Source organism: Cydia strobilella, chromosome 3 (genome assembly GCF_947568885.1).
Source record: "Cydia strobilella chromosome 3, ilCydStro3.1, whole genome shotgun sequence".
Lineage (NCBI taxonomy): Eukaryota > Metazoa > Arthropoda > Insecta > Lepidoptera > Tortricidae > Cydia > Cydia strobilella.
The window spans coordinates 17,341,048-17,360,857 of record NC_086043.1 but is presented as its reverse complement, the minus strand read 5'-3'; the positions used below and the strand labels follow the sequence as shown (position 1 = coordinate 17,360,857).

The 19,810-nt window shown below is 37.2% G+C and overlaps 1 protein-coding gene across 1 annotated transcript in view; it reads left to right on the top strand.

Moving 5' to 3' along the window:
* Positions 1 to 19,810, top strand: part of LOC134756227 (uncharacterized) — a 60,872-nt gene that overhangs the window by 1,196 nt on the left and 39,866 nt on the right. The window contains exons 2-21 of the mRNA XM_063693056.1: positions 916 to 1,063; positions 2,224 to 2,398; positions 2,860 to 2,960; positions 3,299 to 3,442; positions 4,513 to 4,630; positions 4,816 to 4,891; positions 5,448 to 5,696; positions 6,559 to 6,656; positions 8,382 to 8,400; positions 8,816 to 8,927; positions 9,867 to 9,991; positions 10,945 to 10,995; positions 11,089 to 11,200; positions 12,028 to 12,152; positions 13,245 to 13,295; positions 13,409 to 13,520; positions 14,873 to 14,997; positions 18,186 to 18,236; positions 18,422 to 18,524; positions 19,339 to 19,463. Of these exons, the coding sequence (XP_063549126.1) occupies positions 916 to 1,063; positions 2,224 to 2,398; positions 2,860 to 2,960; positions 3,299 to 3,442; positions 4,513 to 4,630; positions 4,816 to 4,891; positions 5,448 to 5,696; positions 6,559 to 6,656; positions 8,382 to 8,400; positions 8,816 to 8,927; positions 9,867 to 9,991; positions 10,945 to 10,995; positions 11,089 to 11,200; positions 12,028 to 12,152; positions 13,245 to 13,295; positions 13,409 to 13,520; positions 14,873 to 14,997; positions 18,186 to 18,236; positions 18,422 to 18,524; positions 19,339 to 19,463 (2,220 nt within the window). The remainder of the gene's footprint in view (positions 1 to 915; positions 1,064 to 2,223; positions 2,399 to 2,859; positions 2,961 to 3,298; positions 3,443 to 4,512; positions 4,631 to 4,815; positions 4,892 to 5,447; positions 5,697 to 6,558; positions 6,657 to 8,381; positions 8,401 to 8,815; positions 8,928 to 9,866; positions 9,992 to 10,944; positions 10,996 to 11,088; positions 11,201 to 12,027; positions 12,153 to 13,244; positions 13,296 to 13,408; positions 13,521 to 14,872; positions 14,998 to 18,185; positions 18,237 to 18,421; positions 18,525 to 19,338; positions 19,464 to 19,810) is intronic.

Here is a 19,810-nt window from a genome sequence, read left to right as displayed (position 1 = left end):
GTAAATTTTCTAACCACAGTAAATTCACTGCCATCTATCGACACACTTTAAAACTAAAAATTAAGATTTATAAAATTACGATAAAATGTATGGATAAATGATTTTTTTATTTGCATTAATTATTTTTATGATTTTGACACATGTTCTTTCACTGATATGCGTTAAAATTGTTAAATAACAAACGAAACCGTCAACGCCCTCTATACGAGAGTAGGCCAACGGTAGTGGCGCAATCTGATCGAGAATCAAATTTTCGTGATTTTCGAGGCACGTTTTTTCCTTCCATCTATTACGGAGTTATATCTATCTTTGATACCGGGAAACCTATGTTATCGGCTACGACGTAGCGCTACGACCGTAGCTCATCAGTATAACTACCACCGCGACTACCGCGAGCTACGAGCTTAAGACGAAAGTGGGGGACCCGCGCGAAATTGCCTTGTCATTGTCATACAAACGTAGTCCTCATTTTCCTCTCTGGATATTAACATGATTGAAAAGATTTTGACACAATATGTTGTATAATAGGTACATCAACCACAGCTATGCCCCTACGTTTGATTTTTCTTGTATTTTTAATTATTATAAGAGCTAGGGGCATTTAAAAATTCGTATGAAATCTGCAGTTCGCTCTAATTTTTACAATAATTAAATAATCGAAAATAGTCAAACGTCCCACGTTTGACTTTTTACATAACCATGGTTAATATACATCCAATTATGTAAAAATATTTTCCATAATGTCAATATCCAGAGAGGAAAATGGGGACTACGTTTGTATGGAGAAACGGCCGTACCCTTTCCTCTTAAGTCACAAATTGTGATGCGGTATATACATACAGATAGAGAGAGAGAGGTATTTCGTTCAAAATACCGACAAAGTACTGTATATACCATGTAATTTCGGTATTGTAGCCAAGTACCCGCCGTACCCGCCCTACGATGCCACCCCCGCCCCGCCCTCCGTGGCCGAGACCATCGTCGCTGGCCGCAGTCTGACCGTGCAGCACAAATCGGTGTTCCGCCCGCCGGCGCACCCGCTGCCAAAACCTGCTAGACCAAAGTAAATATCACTTGTAATTATTCAATAGGGGATATTACTGCAATGTTCTGCCACCAGAGTGCAGGACTAGCCTTTTTAGTAATCCATAGAGTAACTTATACATACTGTACCTTTAGCAGGTTTTTGACTAGTTTTCAGAGATAATAAAATATGACATTGATGCATCAAGGCGGTTTGCTTACAGAGGACCTACCGGGAAACGCGAATCCGAAAATTCGCTATCTGCCTCTTTACCGCTCGAATATGCAAGAGTGACAGAGATGTTAGATAAAGAAATTTTCTTGTTTCGCGATAGACCCTCAGATTGTGGTAGTGGCGCCCTGGCGCCCCCTACGCAGAGTTTCGCGTAATATTCCCTATTCAATTCAATTTTAATTTATTTATTTCTCTTGAACATACACAGTTGTTATGGTTACATGTCATTGGGATGTTATAGGTACATATTGTAGCTATTAAGTGTAGGTACATGCATGTATGGGCTACCACAATATGACATGCAAAATCTTAGTAATTATTATATTTTTAGGAGCATAAAATAGTACCTGATAACATAGGGACACATTTCTGGTCTCTTTCGATGACCTACCGGACTATCAGTGTTGACTGCGTACGTACTGGACAACAGTCCGATTCCTTCTGTATTCTGTCTTCATTCTTCTGTACGCTGCCGTCTCATAAGCCAGCTAGATATCTAGACGTCGATGTTCGCCGCTAGAATATACGCAAATGACTCACAATGAACGCACTACACAAAGGGTTCCTGCCTTCCGCAGTATTAAACTTTTTTGTAGATACTGACAGATAGTTATATAGCATCTTCAAACACTGGTCTAGGAGGATATAACCAAACGGAGCCGCCACGTCTGTATTTTGCTGTACAAAAAAATCTGCCAATTTTGGCGGGGGAGGGGAACGTAAAATGTATACGTAACGTCAAAATAGCCATGTCATATAAACGTCAGTCCATTGTGTATGACCATTGGCCGACTATTTTCGACAGAGGGGAATGCCTGTTAATGCCTACTCCGTTTGGTTATATCCTCCTAGACTCTGGGTGCCTAGCCAAGATGCAATTCGTAAAATGACAGGACCGACGATGAGTGTCGCAAATATTAACGAATGGTACTCTTATAGGACCATGTTTGATGTTATTGTTTTAGAGCACCCAAAGTAACCGATGTGAAGATATCCCGACGCGCTATGAGGGCGCATGCTCGCTGCCTACGTCGACACGGAGCGGTGCTCACCGACCGCCTCGAGAGGCTGGCCAAGCCGCGCCGCCGCAACATCATCTACTTGTGGCGAGAACATGCGGACTTACTCCCGCCTGAAACAGTATTTAAATTAAATTTTAAAACATCATGAATTATTTATTTTCAGGCTTCAAAAGCATTAATATAGAGTATATTTAAAAACTAAAACTCATTTTGGCGACACAACAGTCTTTTGATGCGCCGCCTGTTCTGGTGTAGGATTTGGCAGATTCCCACAGAACCGCCGATTACACTCTTCAGCCGGAAGTCGGTGCTGGCGATAGTTCCCAGCAGCCGCCGCGGCACGCGCACCACGGACGAGCTGCAGTGCACATAATGGCGCGATCGCAGCTGGAACACTTTCAGCTCGTAACGGGTCTTCTTGCGAACATATTTAACCATATCTTCTGCCGTATATATAATGCAACACCGAAAACAGTACCTTTCAAATTATGTGAAGAAGGCACCATCAAATTATTGACTCTACCTAAATGCAGTTACACAACACTATCCTATCGTAAGAGTTTGTGTTTAATCCTATAGATAGAACGGTTTCGGGCCATGCTCAACGCAGACGAGCCGTTCAAGCCCGACCAGGCGTATGAATACTTTGTAAATTGCCGCAAAACTAAGAAGAAGAATGCGTAAGTGAATCGTGTTACTTAGCTCTTTGCTTAAAAACCAGTCAATAGAAAATAAGATAAAAATTAAATGCAATTTCTGAATTAAAATATTACATTTGCATGTTAGTTAATTTTACATTGATATATTGGAGGAGAAATTTAATGAAACTAGTTTGTCACTTGTTTGGTCATTGTCTTTATTTTTGTTTTTGAAAAAGAATATTGTTAGAGCTAACCCGTTATTACCCCTCCACTAATACTTGTCGGGTGGCACCAAAACTTTCCGTAATATTTGGTTTATATTTATTTTCTTTCGTTAATCAGGTTCTTCAAAATAATAATCTTATGTCATCCACCAGGGCTCACTGCAGCCTCATAAAGAAGGACACGCACGCTGTGGTGACGGACAAGCGCTTCTTATGGGCGCGTAATGCGACCGTGGCGTTCGCCCGCGGCATCCAACAGAGATTGTCTCGGCCCGGACGATACACGCTGGCTGACGGGTAAAGTTGTTTAAGTTCACTCCGTCACCGGCTGCAGACTGGTAAAAAGAGACACACCCACGGTAGTAATGGACAGCGCTTCGTGTGGGCGCGTAAACCGACCATGGCGTTTCCCGGTGCGGCATCCAACATAGATTGTCTCAGCCCGGGTACATCACTGTTTCAAGGGTTGCAAGAATCCATTGAACAACAGCCAGCGGTAGGCGCTTCTGCATCGGGCGGTAAGTATTAGGTAAACTACCTATGTTTTAGGGTGGCCCAACCTTGAGGTGAAAGAAGTTATAAAACGGCAAAAAAATCACGTTGTTGTATGGGAGCCCCACTTAAATATTTATTTTATTCTGTTTTTAGTATTTGTTGTTATAGCGGCAACAGAAATACCTCATGTATGAAAATTTAAACTGTCTAGCTATCACGGTTCATGAGATACAGCCTGGTGACAGACGGACAGACATCCAGACAGACAGAGGAGTCTTAGTAATAGGGTCCCGTTTTACCCTTTGGGTACGATCCTGAAACCTGCTCATCATTTCGTATTCTATAAAAGTAGGAAAATAAAGTCCTGAAAGGTAGAAGACGGGTTCGCTAATAGTTTCCGAGAAACAAGATACCTACCTATTTTTGAGTCTCATACAAAAAAATTGAATATTTTTTTTTCTGCTCAATATGCCTTATTTTGAAAAAAATTATAACACATTTATTGTTCCTTACACAAGTCTCCATCGAATAGCATTAAAAAAAATGATTTTAAAAAATGTCCTCTTTTCGGCCGACCAGCCCACAGTGCGCCGCGGGCGGGGCCCCGCGCGCCGCGCTTCTTACTCGTATGAAGTTAATTTCGATCTCACTGGCGGTCATTTAATCGACAAATAAGCGCCACTTGCACCATTCACTAACCCGGGGTTAACCGATTAAACCTGGAGTTGCCATGTTTACCAGTACAATTTGACACTGGGTTAACGATTTAATTTAACCGGTTAACCCTGGGTTAATGGGATGGTGCAATTGGCCCTAAGAGTGCTGGAATAGAAAAAAAAAAAACTTAATTCTAAACTACTTGTGAACTTCAGGATGCTACGCCTGTCTAATGTGATTTTGGGCGAAACATGCGGATACATGAAAATGAGGACTCCATCTCGACGATGTACTAATTCGAAGGCTAAATTTATGATGGAAATGTCCGATAAGGTAATAATTAAAATATGAACACTTCTCTTGCTTTTATTTGTACCTACCTACTTATTATAAAAATATTACCTACTTATTATAATAATTAAGTACCTAAAATGTAAGTTGTGACCTGTAATATTACAATTACCAATAAATGATGTCTATGTTTATATCTATTACTTTCGTACAATGTTTGTCCGCAGATTGCAGTTTGGATTGATGAGATACTATCAGAATCTGATGATCGAATGTTAATGATGGACTTTGATGAGGACGAAGGTTAGTTTACACATCGTGTTAGAATAATTAGTTACCTACATCACACTGTTTAATAGGAACAGGCGAATGAAAGGAAATATGACGTAACATATTTACACGCATAGGTAACTAAAAACAGTAGAGTGAGGAGTTCTTTTTTTATTTTAATGGTGTGGCCTCTTTTTACGGTGCAATATCAGACATATTGCACCATTTGCACCATGCAATATACCTAGCTGTCCCTATTAGTTGTAGTACATGTATCGGGAATCATAATCTGAAGTCTGTTAAAAAAACTGTTTTTTGCAAGCTAAAAGAAAAGGTACGTTTTACAGATAAAGTTGTAACAATTGTTCAATAACGTCACGATACATTCACAATACCGAATAACTGATAATTTAATCTAAAATTTTTTGGTCCGAGAAAAGTGAATAGCGTGTCATATCTTTTCTGAACAATTGTCTACAATATCTGACAGTCCTAAGCACTTGCTTCTACGCTCTCACTTTTCCCGGACCGGCTGCTAAATCTAAGCGGTACGTATTGATATATTACGTCCTATATATTTTATTTAAAGAAGTGGAAAGGAGCATACTAGATGAGAACAGACCTGTGGGGTCCTCGGCCTCTGCGGCCCCGTCGGCTTCAGTTATGGAGGCGGGACCGTCCTCTACGGTGGCCGGCCCTTCAACTACGACCTCTGAGACGGCTGCCGCTGTCGGGGCTCCAAGTCCATCCCCACTGCCTGACGCGGCGCCAGGGGTCACAAGTCCACCCCCACCTGCTGAGGTCTCAGGGGCTACAAGCCCACCACCGCCGCCAGCCGGCAGCCCAGAACCAAAATAATGTACGAAACTTATCCAGGTAAAATGAAAAAAATGCTAAAAATACTTTGTTCAGTCAGACGCTCTGTCACAGAATATATAATGGTACAAAACGCGTCTACTACGCGCAAGGCGGCGCAAGCGCGTGCAGGCGTCCGTTCCATAGTGGTGCGTGGCAATTACTATGGCAAAACCCCAAAATCGGGGCGGCGTAGCGACGCGACGAAATCGCGGAGTGAGACACGCCTGACTCTGTGCAGCTTATCTCAATGAAGCTGGAAAGTTCCGTCTAGGCGAGCTGCTATACCGTCGGAAGGAGACGGGTTGGGCTGCTGCAAGGACGCAACGCGCTTGCGCATTATAGCATGGAAGCCGTCAGTATGTTTCTCTAGGTAAAAGTACACAGTTGAGGCTTCATACTGATATAGAAGGTATGATAATTTTGCTACGACTCAGTGAATGCACAAGGAAAGCACCATCTCTAGTCCTACACTTTTTTATTTTATTTATTATATTCTGGACCCATACAATAATCAACATTAGCTTCAGTTACGGCGACCTTGACGTTAAAAATTGCATATTTCTTTACCAACCATTCATTCTAAGGGGTAAAAACGGGACCCTATTACTAAGACTCCGCTATCCATCTGTCTGTACTGTACGTCTACCCTTCTGTCTATCTGTCACCAGGCTGTATCTCATGATCCGTGATAGTATACAGTATAAGTAGACAGTTAAAATTCTCACAGATGATGTATTTCTGTTGCCGCTATAACAACAAATACTAAAAACTCGCACTTGCCCGTATTTTGAGTACCCTCTTGCAACATCGGTATCGAATAAAAAAATACTTACTTGTTTCAGATATACTGTTCCCAGGCAGATGGGCATCGGGCGGCGGCGGCGGCGGCGGCGGTAACGGTGATGATTTTGCTGATGATTTTCTTAACATGATGGGCGAAGTAAGTTTTGGTCGTTTTTTACAGATTATTTTACCTTTTAAAGCGCATGAAACTTATTCTGATTGTAATAACAGGTCACAAATTTGATTTGGATTTGTTATGGATATGATGTGTCAGTGCTAAAAGGACGTCTCGGGACTCTCGGGTTGAAGAACTACGAGTATAAACTGTTATTACAATCGTGACTATATAAGCAGTGAAAACAGTGCAGCCCAAATCAGATTTAACAATTTGTTACATTTTTGATTTTATTTTGATACGGCCTTGAATATCGCTCACGCTGATTGGTGCATGCGAAACGAAGTAATGCGTGAAATGCACGAATCACCATGACGATCGTCAAGGTCGTATCAAAATCTGTTCAAAACCATATCAAATCGTTAAATTGGAAACGACCTTACTCTACGAGCTACGACCGTAGCACTTAGGGCCAGTTGCACCAACCACAATTGGTGCAACCGACCCGTAGGATTTATTCGACATATATCACATTTTTAAGTAGATCAATTTTAGATGTTCAAATCGGGCTTAAAATTGTCACCTTTCCTTATTTCTTACTTACTTACTTCCTGTGAGGCTACAACCTATTGTGGGGTCTTGACCTCCTTTACAGTGCTTTACCACTTGCTCCGGTCCTTTACCTCCTTCTTGTGTACCTTTCCCATTGCAATACTATACACGATGAAATTTAATCGATGATCGGGAATTGAAAAATATTAATTACCAACCTAAATAGAATTCAATACGCGAGATATCATGCAATTGACTTCAACATCTATGAATAACCACTGGATACATACGTCAAGTGCCAGTGCTTTGGCGGGGAATTTAACAATTTGTCAAATTGACAGCTAATTGCTTTATTGCTCATAAGATTTTAGTTTTTTTAATGGCTGTTACTTTTAAAAGAGGTTTTTAATCTCTTTAGGCTAAACCATTATTGGTAGGGTGACAATAAATTTTAATTAAAATTGAATTTCGACTTAAAAATTAGATATGATAAAAAAATACTTACAATTGTGTTAGTGACTGAATTAGAAAAATTGGGTCCTCATCACCGATTAAATTTCATCGTGTATACATTATATTACTAGGTTTAACATTGATATTTATCTAAAATGTACATATTTTTAATAGGAAATTGGGCACCCTACGTCAACTAAAATGGGCTCCAATAACGCTAGCTTAGAAACAGTCCTAATAATGCAAGTCACCGATAGACCAGAATCTACAGCTCCTACTTGAAGCAGCCATAATTTTATAATATTCTTGAAAAAATTCTACTGCGAAAGTATACCTTCAACTCTGGCTCTCATGAACCAACTAAGAATGGAAATATCCATTATTTACGTAAATAAAAAAAATAGTTAAATAGAACTATGTTTATTTTTGCACCTAACTCGCGCGTACAAGTGAACACGAAGGTAATTACATTTATAATTTATAGTTTTATACCTAAATGAAATACTAATCAATCTTCATTTTCCATTCGGTATCTATATTAGCACTTCCTCATCTGCATCGCCGGGCGCCGGCTCGGTTACCTAATCCAAACATTTTTACACTATTATAATAGCTTTTTATTCGTGTTCATTTGTACGAGAATGGAGAATGAAGAATGATTTAGGTAGGTATACGGGGTATACTTACCTATTTTGTAAATAGTCCAACGTGATATTTTGAAAGGTGTGACTATTTAGTTAAATATGGTTTTATTTATTCCAGTCCAGCCTTCTAAGAGGACGTAAGTACTAAATAACATAATATTGTCACTTCATATTAGATGAAACATTTGGTAGATCAAGAAACTTAAAAATATTAAAAGTGTAATCAATAATTACTAAAAAGGTATTTTTTCATATATTAACAATTTTACAAAAAGGAAATTAAGCTATTTTAATGTTTTATAAATTAGTTAATACATACATAAAAGTATTACTAATTCTGTTTTTTTGCTGTACCTGTAGTAATAATTTTGCTAATAACGTAATAATGAGCTATGACAAATCTTAATTTTAATTACGCGTTTGATTGTTTACAGCCAGGCCTGCTTACCTACAGTTTGAAGGTAATATACTTACTAAAAATAACAGTGGCACCGTTTTTTTTTTTACTACGAGTATATGTATATTAAACTCGTATATTATTTCTGTGAACAGGCGAAATGCTGGAGGCATTTAATATTCTAACGGACTCTATGCAAAAGAAAGGAGACGCGAAACTACTTTCCTATGGCAAATTCAACCAAACATATGCCGAAGGAGCGGATGAGTAAGGGAATCAAAACATAACGTTAACACTTTGATTTTATTATTTTGATTATACGAGGGCTGTTCCAAAAGTTGTCAGCTGCTCCGGCTCTTATTAATGCGAATAGTTTTTTAATACTGAAAGCTGTTTTGAATGGAGTTACGAATTGCTTAGGAAAAACGGCAATTTTAGGCACAATTAAATGAATTTCGTATTGAAATCTTTGAAAATTGAGCTTAAATTTACCCGGGACTTATTATTCTGCTTCTTCTGCTATTTTCAATGTATATATCGATAAATAATGTTATATGTATTCGTATGTAGTATGTATGTATATACAATTTTTTTAATATCAGATTTTTACTGTTGAAGCGGTCAAAAGTAAAAAAATATATATTGTAATCGCTTGAGTAGAGCCGGAGCAGCTAACAACTTTCGGAACAGCCCATTACAAGTACATTACAAGTTTATCTGACTAGTGACTACACAAAACGCAAAAGAAAGGGGTACGATCTTAATACCAGTCGATTTTGATGACCGATTCGAATATTAACCGAATATTCCTTATGACCCAGGTGATATCTATTACTTTTTTCTTTGTTATTCTCAAAGTCTATTTGGCAATTATCCATAGTCTACATTTTATTTGCAGTAAAGTCGCCATCAGATATATCGGAGCTGCCGAGATGCTCAAAAATATCTGAGCACGCACTCTAACGGCTTGACAATAGAGGCGTGTTCAGATATTTGTGAGCACCTTGGCCGCTCCGATATATCTGATGGCGAATGTACGAGCGTCTCAACAACCCAGTACAAGTATAATTCATAATAATGACTATTCGCATCTAATTGGAGATTGATTGCAGTATTCAGTATGAACGCGGTCCTGCTGCATTGCTTATTTCTTAAAAAAAAGTAACTACCATTTTTATCGTAGTTACTAGTAAAAAAAAATTTCAGGTTGAAACAGACTCCCGATTTTACTGCTACGGAATTTAACACCACATTAGCCGGTCAGCTGAACAAGGATCTGGGGGCATGCGCAGCGCCAAATACACCGGCTAATATCGCCTCCTTCATGACAGGTACCTACAGTCGGAGTGTAGACTTGTAGAGTATCTGAGGATATACAGAATGTTTATTTAGTCACCTGCAATAGTTTACGGGGTGAATATATAGGTATACTGAGCAACTTTTACTATGGGACCAACCCCGAAATCGCGAAAAAAAATTTGACTGTTTCATACATTATGTCTGTCTGACGTACCTTGACATTTTCTATGGGAGTGGGAGAGTAATTTTTTTTGCGATTGCGGGGTTGGTCCCATAGCAAAGGTTCAGTATGACCTATATATTCAGCCCGTAAATTACTGCAGGTGACTAAATAAACACCCTGTAATTATAGTGTTAATCGAAACTTGCTATTAGCTAAAAGTTTTCTTTTTTGCATAATCGAATTGTATACTTATATATATTATACACTCATGGGGATATTTAGACGAACGCAAAAAAAGGTTTAATTACTAATTTTGAATCTACTTTAGGTGCTGTAATCCAGTAATTTAACCTTTTTTTTTGCGTTCCTCTAAATTTGTCCATGAGTACATACCCCTTACTTGAACTGGCTTTGAAAAATGATTCTGTAGAGGAAATTGTTTCCAATCGCGTTCTCTATCACAAAAATTAGGGTCATACTTGGTCATACTCTTAAAATCAGTTTTGAAGGTATTTCTCATCTCACATATTTTTCTTATTGACAAATTTCTTGAAAATTTTTTTGCTAAACATTAAGTATAGACGGTATAGTATCTCCTTAGAACGCGCAACATCCGTTTCAATTCTTGGAGTTACTTACTTGTAGATGTTTAGACATAAGGAATGGACCGCTTACCTTTAGAGTTTGTACGTAAAGAGAAGAGTCTTATAATGTATTGTTTCCCATACCTTTGAATTTGTACACAATACAGACCCTACATTTGAATCTGTGGTAAGTACATTGCATGATGACCTACTTACATAAATTTACATTTCTTTACAGAAATGGTTGATATATGCTCAAATTTTTTGGCACAACACGCAGAATTTAACAGTAAGTTATTATAAACATGTAACCTTTCACCTAGTATTTCTGTTCTCTTTATTTAAATAACGTGATAGATATCTAAAACTATGACTTTCGCAGAGGATAAAGGGCCTGCCTTCAAAATTTTGATACAAGAAATGAAAAAGAAGACCAAAGATGAGCTTTACAAGAAAGAAAAAATTAACCGCACCTATGGACAAGCAGCAGTAATGTTTGTATACCTACTTATTTGTTCATTCAAAGTTTGTTTAGATATTTTTATTTATTTGACCTATAGTGGTTTTATGACTTTTATGCTGTTCAAGAGAATATTTTTTCCCTGTACCGACGGGTACCTAGTACAAATTGAGGTTGAGTGTGTCACACACACTGTGTGTGTGTTGCGTTACCATTTAGTTTTTCTCATTGTGTAGAATTGTAGATAATTCTTTTAAACTTAGGCCAAACAATATGAAAATACTAAGTAAAGGTATATACTTACTCAATATATACCTTTATGTACTCTATATTCAAATCATTGTTGTATAAATTAAGCCTACAGTTACTTAACCCTCCTCCAAGCCTTCGAATGATTTAGTTTCCTCGTCAGCTTCTGGGTGACCGGTTAGTTCTCCTCTAAAATGCTCCTCGATTTGCTGGAGCATCCTACCGCTGCTTGTCTCGGGTAGTATAGGAATTAACAAAATCACCGCCAGACACATTAACATAATTCCGGAGTGCAAAAAATACGCTCCATGTAAACCCATAAGTTCCATAACCGATTCTAGACCTGGAAAAGTCTTAAGTACCAGAAATATCGATCCAGACACTGGGCATTAACGGTAACCAGGGCCACCATCCAAATATGAGCATTAACATCAGGGCCCATTAACAAATTCAAAACGGGAACCGCATACGCTCCCATCCGTTGCAGTGTCGGAAAAGGCGAAAGAAAGGACAGGTTTGTGCCCAGGCGTGGGATATAAAATAGGCTATAAATATATATTCACATGTATACTATACTTAGTACCAATTTATTGCCTTCATATTTGATTCCAGACTTGAGAAAGCTAAAGGGTTGGAGACCGACCATGACGATCCCAATCTATCTCAAGATATACATTCGAAGTTGTCTGATTTAGTGAAGAACGCTACTCCAGATGAGCTGAAAACCGATATGGCTGGCAAGTTTCATTACATTTCCATTATAGGCAAATAATACATAAAAGTATTGGTGGCAAAGCGGTAAGGCGTGCGACTTTCAAACCGAAGGTCACGGGTTCGAACCAATGAGTTTCCTGAAACTTATGTACGAAATATCATTTTCACCAAATTCCCTCGTACAGGTTCTCTTTATTTGTCATAAACTGATGAGTAAGTTGCATTTTATCGCAAGAATGGCAAAGTAGTTAGATGCGGATTTTGATTTGTTATAGTTTTTTCAAGGGGGCAAAATTGTTGTTTTACTCCTCGTTGACAGCCGAGCAAGCAAAAAATTCCAGAATGTCGCTACGAGGGCGTTGTCTTTGGCGTTGCGAGGGTTTCAAATCACGAGGACAAACTTTGCTACTGAGCGAAACACAAAATTTTTACCAGTAAAACATTACAAATCGTATTAAAAATTACCATTCAAAATCATCTTTTAAAATCCAATTTCACCAACCAACATGAAGTACGAACTCCAAATAAGCAACAAGTTACTTTGCCACTATTGTGATTAAACTGATTAAGTTGCAACTTTATCATCAATTTTTTAGGGTTCGTAGTCAACTAGGAAGTAGGAATTGTTTGTGCCATGTGCGTTTGTCGTTCCGTCCGCGGCTATGCTCCGTGATCGTTAGTGCTAGAAAGCTGCAATTTGGCATGGATACATAAATCATACATGGCGAGCGAACGGTAAAATAATAAAACTAATATTTAAAAAAATGTTAAACCGACTTCAAAAAGGATAAAATTTATATTATCCATCTTTTATATGCGCTAGTAACTGAAACGTTTGAAGTCGGTTCAGTGCAGGGCTCGGAACCGGTATTTTTTAAAAACCCCGAAATAGCCCAATATTTTGAATTTTTTTATGCTCATTACGTAGGACTGAATCATGTATTTAGGAAACAATTTTGCATTATTAAAACGTCCCATTAAAAATGAAATTATAAACAAAAGAACAAAAAATAACGTAATAATACCGGTATTTTTGTATGGAGCAAATACCGGTTTCCGACCCCTGATTCAGTGACTGATGTCTAAAATAAATAAAACTGCATTTGCGTTTTCAGAAACCGTGGACATTTCATCTAAGTTTCTGTCTCAGCATGCTGTGGATGAAGGTGAGTCGCTGCTGTCATATTTTAAAGGTTATAAAGCTATTGATGCACATGTAGCATAAAGCATAAGGACCACAGCCACAAATAAATGCTGACTTTTTCGTATGAATTGACAGTGGAACGAGGGCCTGCCTTTGACATATTGATTAAGAAGCTGGAAGCGGAAGGGTCACAGGAGTTTACACCACAGTTCGATCCCTTGAAAACCAATTTCAACGCGGCATATGTGTTAGTATTTTATCTTAAAATCGCTGATTCCTAAAACCCAATTATCGCCTTTCACATATTTCTAGTTCTGACTGTAAAATTTAAAGACATTTTATGTTTTTTAACTAAAACCCAATTATCGCCTTTCACATATTTCTAGTTCTGACTGTATAATTTAAAGACATTTTATGTTTTTTAACTAAAACCCAATTATCGCCTTTCACATATTTCTAGTTCTGACTGTATAATTTAAAGACATTTTATGTTTTTTAACTAAAACCCAATTATCGCCTTTCACATATTTCTAGTTCTGACTGTATAATTTAAAGACATTTTATGTTTTATAATCTTAGTAATTACTAATAATGGAAAGCATGTTTTTGGAATAAGGTTAAAAACAATTTAAGAGCCAAATCGTAGTCAAATCCGTTAACGTTTCAAAATTACGATTTAATATAAACGATTATATATAAACACATGTTTAAATTGATGCATGCAGTCGTTAAACCCCATTTCCTTGATTAAGCCAATAATACCTACATAGAAACTGCAACATAAATCTCCACTTCTTGGGTAAGTTTCGTTCTATAAATATAGCTAACAGTATGTATGTGTGCGGTGTAAAACTATCACTATAGGTCTTTCCCAAGCACTATTTATCCATTTAACCCAGTTAAACGAGTATTAAACACTCATTTTTTATCAAATAGACATCTAGCAATCTTCACTACAAAATATCTATACACCGAACCATTAACTCTATTTAAAGCACTGGAATAGAGTGCCAAGTGCTACAAAACTCACGTTTATAAGCTAGAAACGACTGGTTGAAGCTACGGGTGACCACAGAAGGCTGGCTCATTCCTTGCTCAACGTACTTATTGCAATATTTTCCTGCGCGTGGCAATGCCGATGCCGCCAGTCTTATAAAGTTCGTCCTTCTCCGAACGCAGATCGCTGAGCAAGTGAGCACTGAGCGGACGGCCGGGCCGGGCATGCCCATGGGACCGCGGATATCATTGTTATTGAACTGTTATATTCAGTTATATAAAAAAAATAATCGACAAGTTCGACCCAAAATAACAATACGCACTTTTAGAAGCAATTTTTATGTTCATACCTTGTACTTATTTTTTGGCAACCGTATTATGATCTAAAAAGTGCTACGATTTTTCGAAAACTGTTGCGAGGTTAAAATACAAAATATTTAATTATTGGTTCCCTATACTAAGTTGCCGCTACTTTTTTAATATCCGGATTTGTGTAGTTTTAATTATATCAACTAATTAAAACTACACAAATCCGGATATAAAATATATGTAGCTTAGTTACCTACATTTCTTCGTGAACTATGTTGAAACCGTCCTCATCAGACTAAAGTCGGCGCCAGGCCTAACCAGCATCACTCCGGATACCGAGACTGCTCCAATATTCAAGAAAGCTTTGCACGCCGTGGCTGACAGCGTTTGTCCTCAAAATTTGAAGCAGGATATGGAAGGTAGAAATAATATGATTTGTTTTAAGACGTAATGCGGAAAAATTGGAAAATTTGGAAACGTTGATGATTTTTAGTATGTGATTGAGGTGGCTTTTTTCGGGGTTTGCAATTATTTTATATTTAAAATCTTTGTTATAAGTATATAACAAATAGTGTGAATTTCTGATGGTAGTAAGATTTTTCATATATCTTTTACCAATAATTTTATTTTTACATATATTATGATTTACCCTATATGTAACTTCTAAAACTGATTTAGCAGTGATAATCGATGTTTTAATTTTATTTATTATTTTTCCCGGAATCAATTACGAGACACGTATATTAATTTCAGGCAAAAAGAAAAACTCATGCATTAAAGGGTTAACCGGTTTTACGAAAAACATTGTAAAACATCATTTCTGAATATTTTTTTCAGCGCTTTAGTGTTCTAACTAGATGTCCTGCTTTACTTTATGACTCCTCTACACTATCGGTCATGATAGACCATGACTGGCGGGCACGATAGTATAGAAGGCATACTAAGCAGTCCCCGCCAGTCATCGTCTATCATCGCCAATGATCGCCTGCGACCCGTGAGTTGTCAGTTATTTTGGGCACGCATCAGAGTGAATCGCCGGCTGGTAGCGTTGTACAGGCGATCATGTGGATGCTTGCACAATCATCTTGCCGATGATATTCACGATCATCGCCAATAGTGTAGATGAGGCATGAAGTATTCAATTTCCATTTGTGCACATAATGATAAGATCAAAAAAATTTAAAAAAAAGTGGTAGATAAACTGGGTAGTTGACTAGGAAAGAGTTTTGTAGTTATTTTTTGGTGTTGGTTTAGTTATTCATTTCCCTTACTAGGGTAAAGGCACCAGTGCTCAGCCATGCACCAGTGGTCAGCCTTTCTTGCTTATTTTTGGCTGTAATTATCAAACCTTTTCTAATTTTCATGTCAAAAGTAGGTGATATTATAGAGTTTAATTTTTAAAACAATTGTCTAGCATGAACCACAACACAACTTTAAAGAAGTGCTGTCTTCTGACATGAAGGATCATGTGATATGCGCCATTTTTTTTGGAGTGTCACATGGTATTTTGATAAGTCGTTAACAGCCGAATTCTGATTTCTTGTTAAAAGAATGTGGACTGCATCACATGATTAATACTTATACTATCTGAAAGAAGTGAATATAAATCCATATAAAAGTAACATTTTTAAGGCGGCTGAGTATTGGGAACTACTTTTTTGTACTAAATCCAATAGTCAGCCTCCCATGGCTGACTACTGGGCTTATGGCATTAATTTTGAAAAGGTCGTAAACCCAGAAGTCAGCCGGGGGAGGCTGACCATAGGAATCAGAACTATTTTTTATTTTCAAATGAAATCTAAGTCGTTAAGCCAAGCACCTTTAAATATTTAAATTATTATGACCATAGAGTAACTTATACTAGAGCGATACTGTCATAGTAAATTTTGTAACCCCAGTAAATTCACTGCCATCTGTCGACACACTTTAAAACTAAAAATGAAGATTTATAAAAATACGATAAAATGGATAAATGATTTTTTTTATTTGCATTAATTATTTTTATAATTTTGAACCATGTTCTTTCACTGATATGCGTTAAAATTGTTAAATAACAAACGAAACCGTCAACGCCATCTATACGACAGTAGGCCAAAGCTAGTAGCGCCCTCTGAACGAGAATCAAATTTTCTTGATTTTCGAGGCACGTTTTTTCCTTAGACTGTATCCATCTATTACGGAGTTATATCTATCTTTGTTATGACTTTATTTGATTGAAATAAGTAACTAAGTACCCAGTAATCAGCCTGTGGCTGACCAGTGGACATTGACATCGCGGAACTCAGAACCCACTAATCAGCCGTTAAAATTGGATGGCTGGGCACTGGGTACTTAAAGGCTGTCTATTGGTACACAGGGGGCTGGTTACTGGCAAAAACGCACTTTCATTATATTTAATGAAATATTTCCAAAAGCAACATTTAAAAAGGTTTTATTCTTTACAAAAATTAAACTATATGAAATTCTTGAACAGTAAAAAATTTAATAATTCTTATAGGTCAATTGGTAAGCAAATTAAACGATCTTGAACATAGAAATTTCGTAAAAAGGCTGACTACTGGTGCATTTATCCTACTTTCACGGTCGTATCACAATCACAAACCAACGATACTGCTGCACATGCGTGAGTCTACATCACATTTACAAGAAAAGTACGCCAATGGCAATTTATTTAAAGGTTTGCTTGAGAGAAATCTGGTCTGCTTTTAATATCTTTATATAATGAGAGACAAATATTTATATCTGTTAAAGTTAGTATCCCAGTCTTTTTAAAATATGGGTAGGGGACAAGTCTGTCGTGAAAATGGACAACTTATAGTACTTTTGATAAATAGGTACTATGAAATTGACGCCATATATCACCAGGCTACAAAAGTTTTCTGCATTCATTTTTTGGAATTTTTCACTTAACATCAATACACCGTATGTGTTTACTTTTTTAATTTTGCACGAGGCGATTGGCACGCTTAGGTACATCTATGTTATCATTATCTAGCTATGAACTTTAGTTAATTTGCTATAAATATGTGAATAATTTAATTCTCATCGATAAATTACGGCTTCGCTCATTATTCCGTTTTTCAGTAAAAATAAATGCTGTTCGTTTCATCACGGATGTAACGTTTACTTTACAAGTATTCCAACTACTGTTGGGATTTGTCAGGGTGATAAGAAACTTATAAAAGATAATGAGGATGGCATAACCGAATTCTATAAAAAAATTAAGTATGGTTTTCTCATTGAAAAATAATAAATAACGGTTACATTACATTTAAAATAATTTAACTTTAAAGCTATTTTATGCCTTTTTAGGTCGTTTCATACGATAAATATCATTTCGGTTATTAACCGGTTATTGGCGCGAAAAACGGTTTTTAAACGAGCACAAAATGTCACGGTTAACCTGTTTGTAAACCCTAGTTCGTATTAACCTTTATAAAGTTAAACTTTGGAACAAACCCGTTATACAAAAGTTTTTTAGAAATTTCAAGATGTCAATAAAAGAAGCTTATTTTATTTTTACACAGGCTACCATTAATTTGAGCGCGCTGGCACGCTCGGGATCTCTTCATATTACCTAATCATTTGACATGTTTTTAACTTTCAGAGGTCATCGGACGCTGTGCAAACTATTTATCAGCTTTCGTTCGTGACCGAGGTGAGTTACATAATTACTAGAATATGAGTAGGTATTGGAAACAGGCTTAAATTATTTAATGGACAACGGTAACTTATTTGCACTCAGGCCAACGTAAAAACAAAATAGTCGGCTATGTGCATGACTTTGGTAATATAGGTACCTATTGATATGTCAAATGTTAAGATAAAGATGTGTTATTTCAGAAAACGCTTTGCAGATTGTGATAAGTGCTATGAAGAAGTCTCCAACTAAAGAATTAGCTAAAAGGGGGACTTATACTATGGACTACGGATATGGAGCTATGGAGTAAGTGAAATTATGGACAAAACAACTTGATGTTGCATTCCTGTTATCCCTATTGTTAGGGATATTATAGGGACTTTACTACTTACGGGTATAATGTATTAATTAGTACATTATTGTCGAGGCTCGAAACTAGCTACTTGCTGGCTGAGGATTCGTTTTAAACGGACGACCTTGGGATTGGTAGTCCGTTTAATTGAATCCGAAACCTTCCAGCCGAGTCATATATAGTGCTTTCTTTAAAATGGCGCAAGTAATATAAATATAATAGAAATATTTTACAGAAGCAACGTTCTTACGTATATATTTTCACAGATGAAAGTAAAAACATTTGATATTATTGAAAAGATTTGCTTTGACGCCTTTTTATTTTTTTAAATAAAAAATAGTGTTTTTTCTGCCGAAAATACGCCAACCTATTTGAGCCAGTAAAATAGTCGCGGTAGGTACCAACCTACCAACATTATAATAAATAAGTGATAATCATCTGTTTGGCTGTTTATGCCTTGATTTGATATGGCATTTTTTAACCGGCAAAGTGGACTTTGCCGTCCATTTTTGAGAAATATTACATTACGATACAAATGCGAAAAATAGGAAGTTTGCAACGAGTGGTGATAAATAATTCAGACACGACTTATTACCTACGAATTACCTATTCACACGTGTATCGTACAACATTTTACTGTACATATGGCTCTTTAAAAAACATGATAAAACGCATGATACATTTTTTAGTAATGCACATACAATAATATAACTACATACGGTCTTCATTCTGGTAATTAAACTACTTAATGAAATCGTTTGTTTATAGAACCGAAACAGCGCCTACAATTGTTCCATATCTTCCTATAAAAGATATCGCGGATGAGATGAAAGGAAAACTAAGCAAAGATACGGAAACTGAAACTCCTGCAAACTTGAAAGTTGCGGTGAAAAGTAAGTGTCTGGGTGCCTAACCATGGTGACAATCGTTTGCGCTACGATAATGAAACGCTTTGTTTGAGAGACCTCTATCACTCTTTCATATTATCATGCAGTATGAAGGTATACTAATCTAAGTGCGTACCTGGTCGTATCTACGCTGCTTCGTTGGGGCACGGACGTGTGGAGGTAATTCAGCGTGACCCATATATGGGGCATTGGACTGTGAACGTGTTAAGTTAACAGATTCGTTGTGTGTTCAATTTTCAAAAACTTTTAGCGGTGGCGGGCGAACAATTGTTTCATGACACGACAGGCGTGCCTTACGCCATAGAATATGATGGCACGTCTCTTGTGTCATA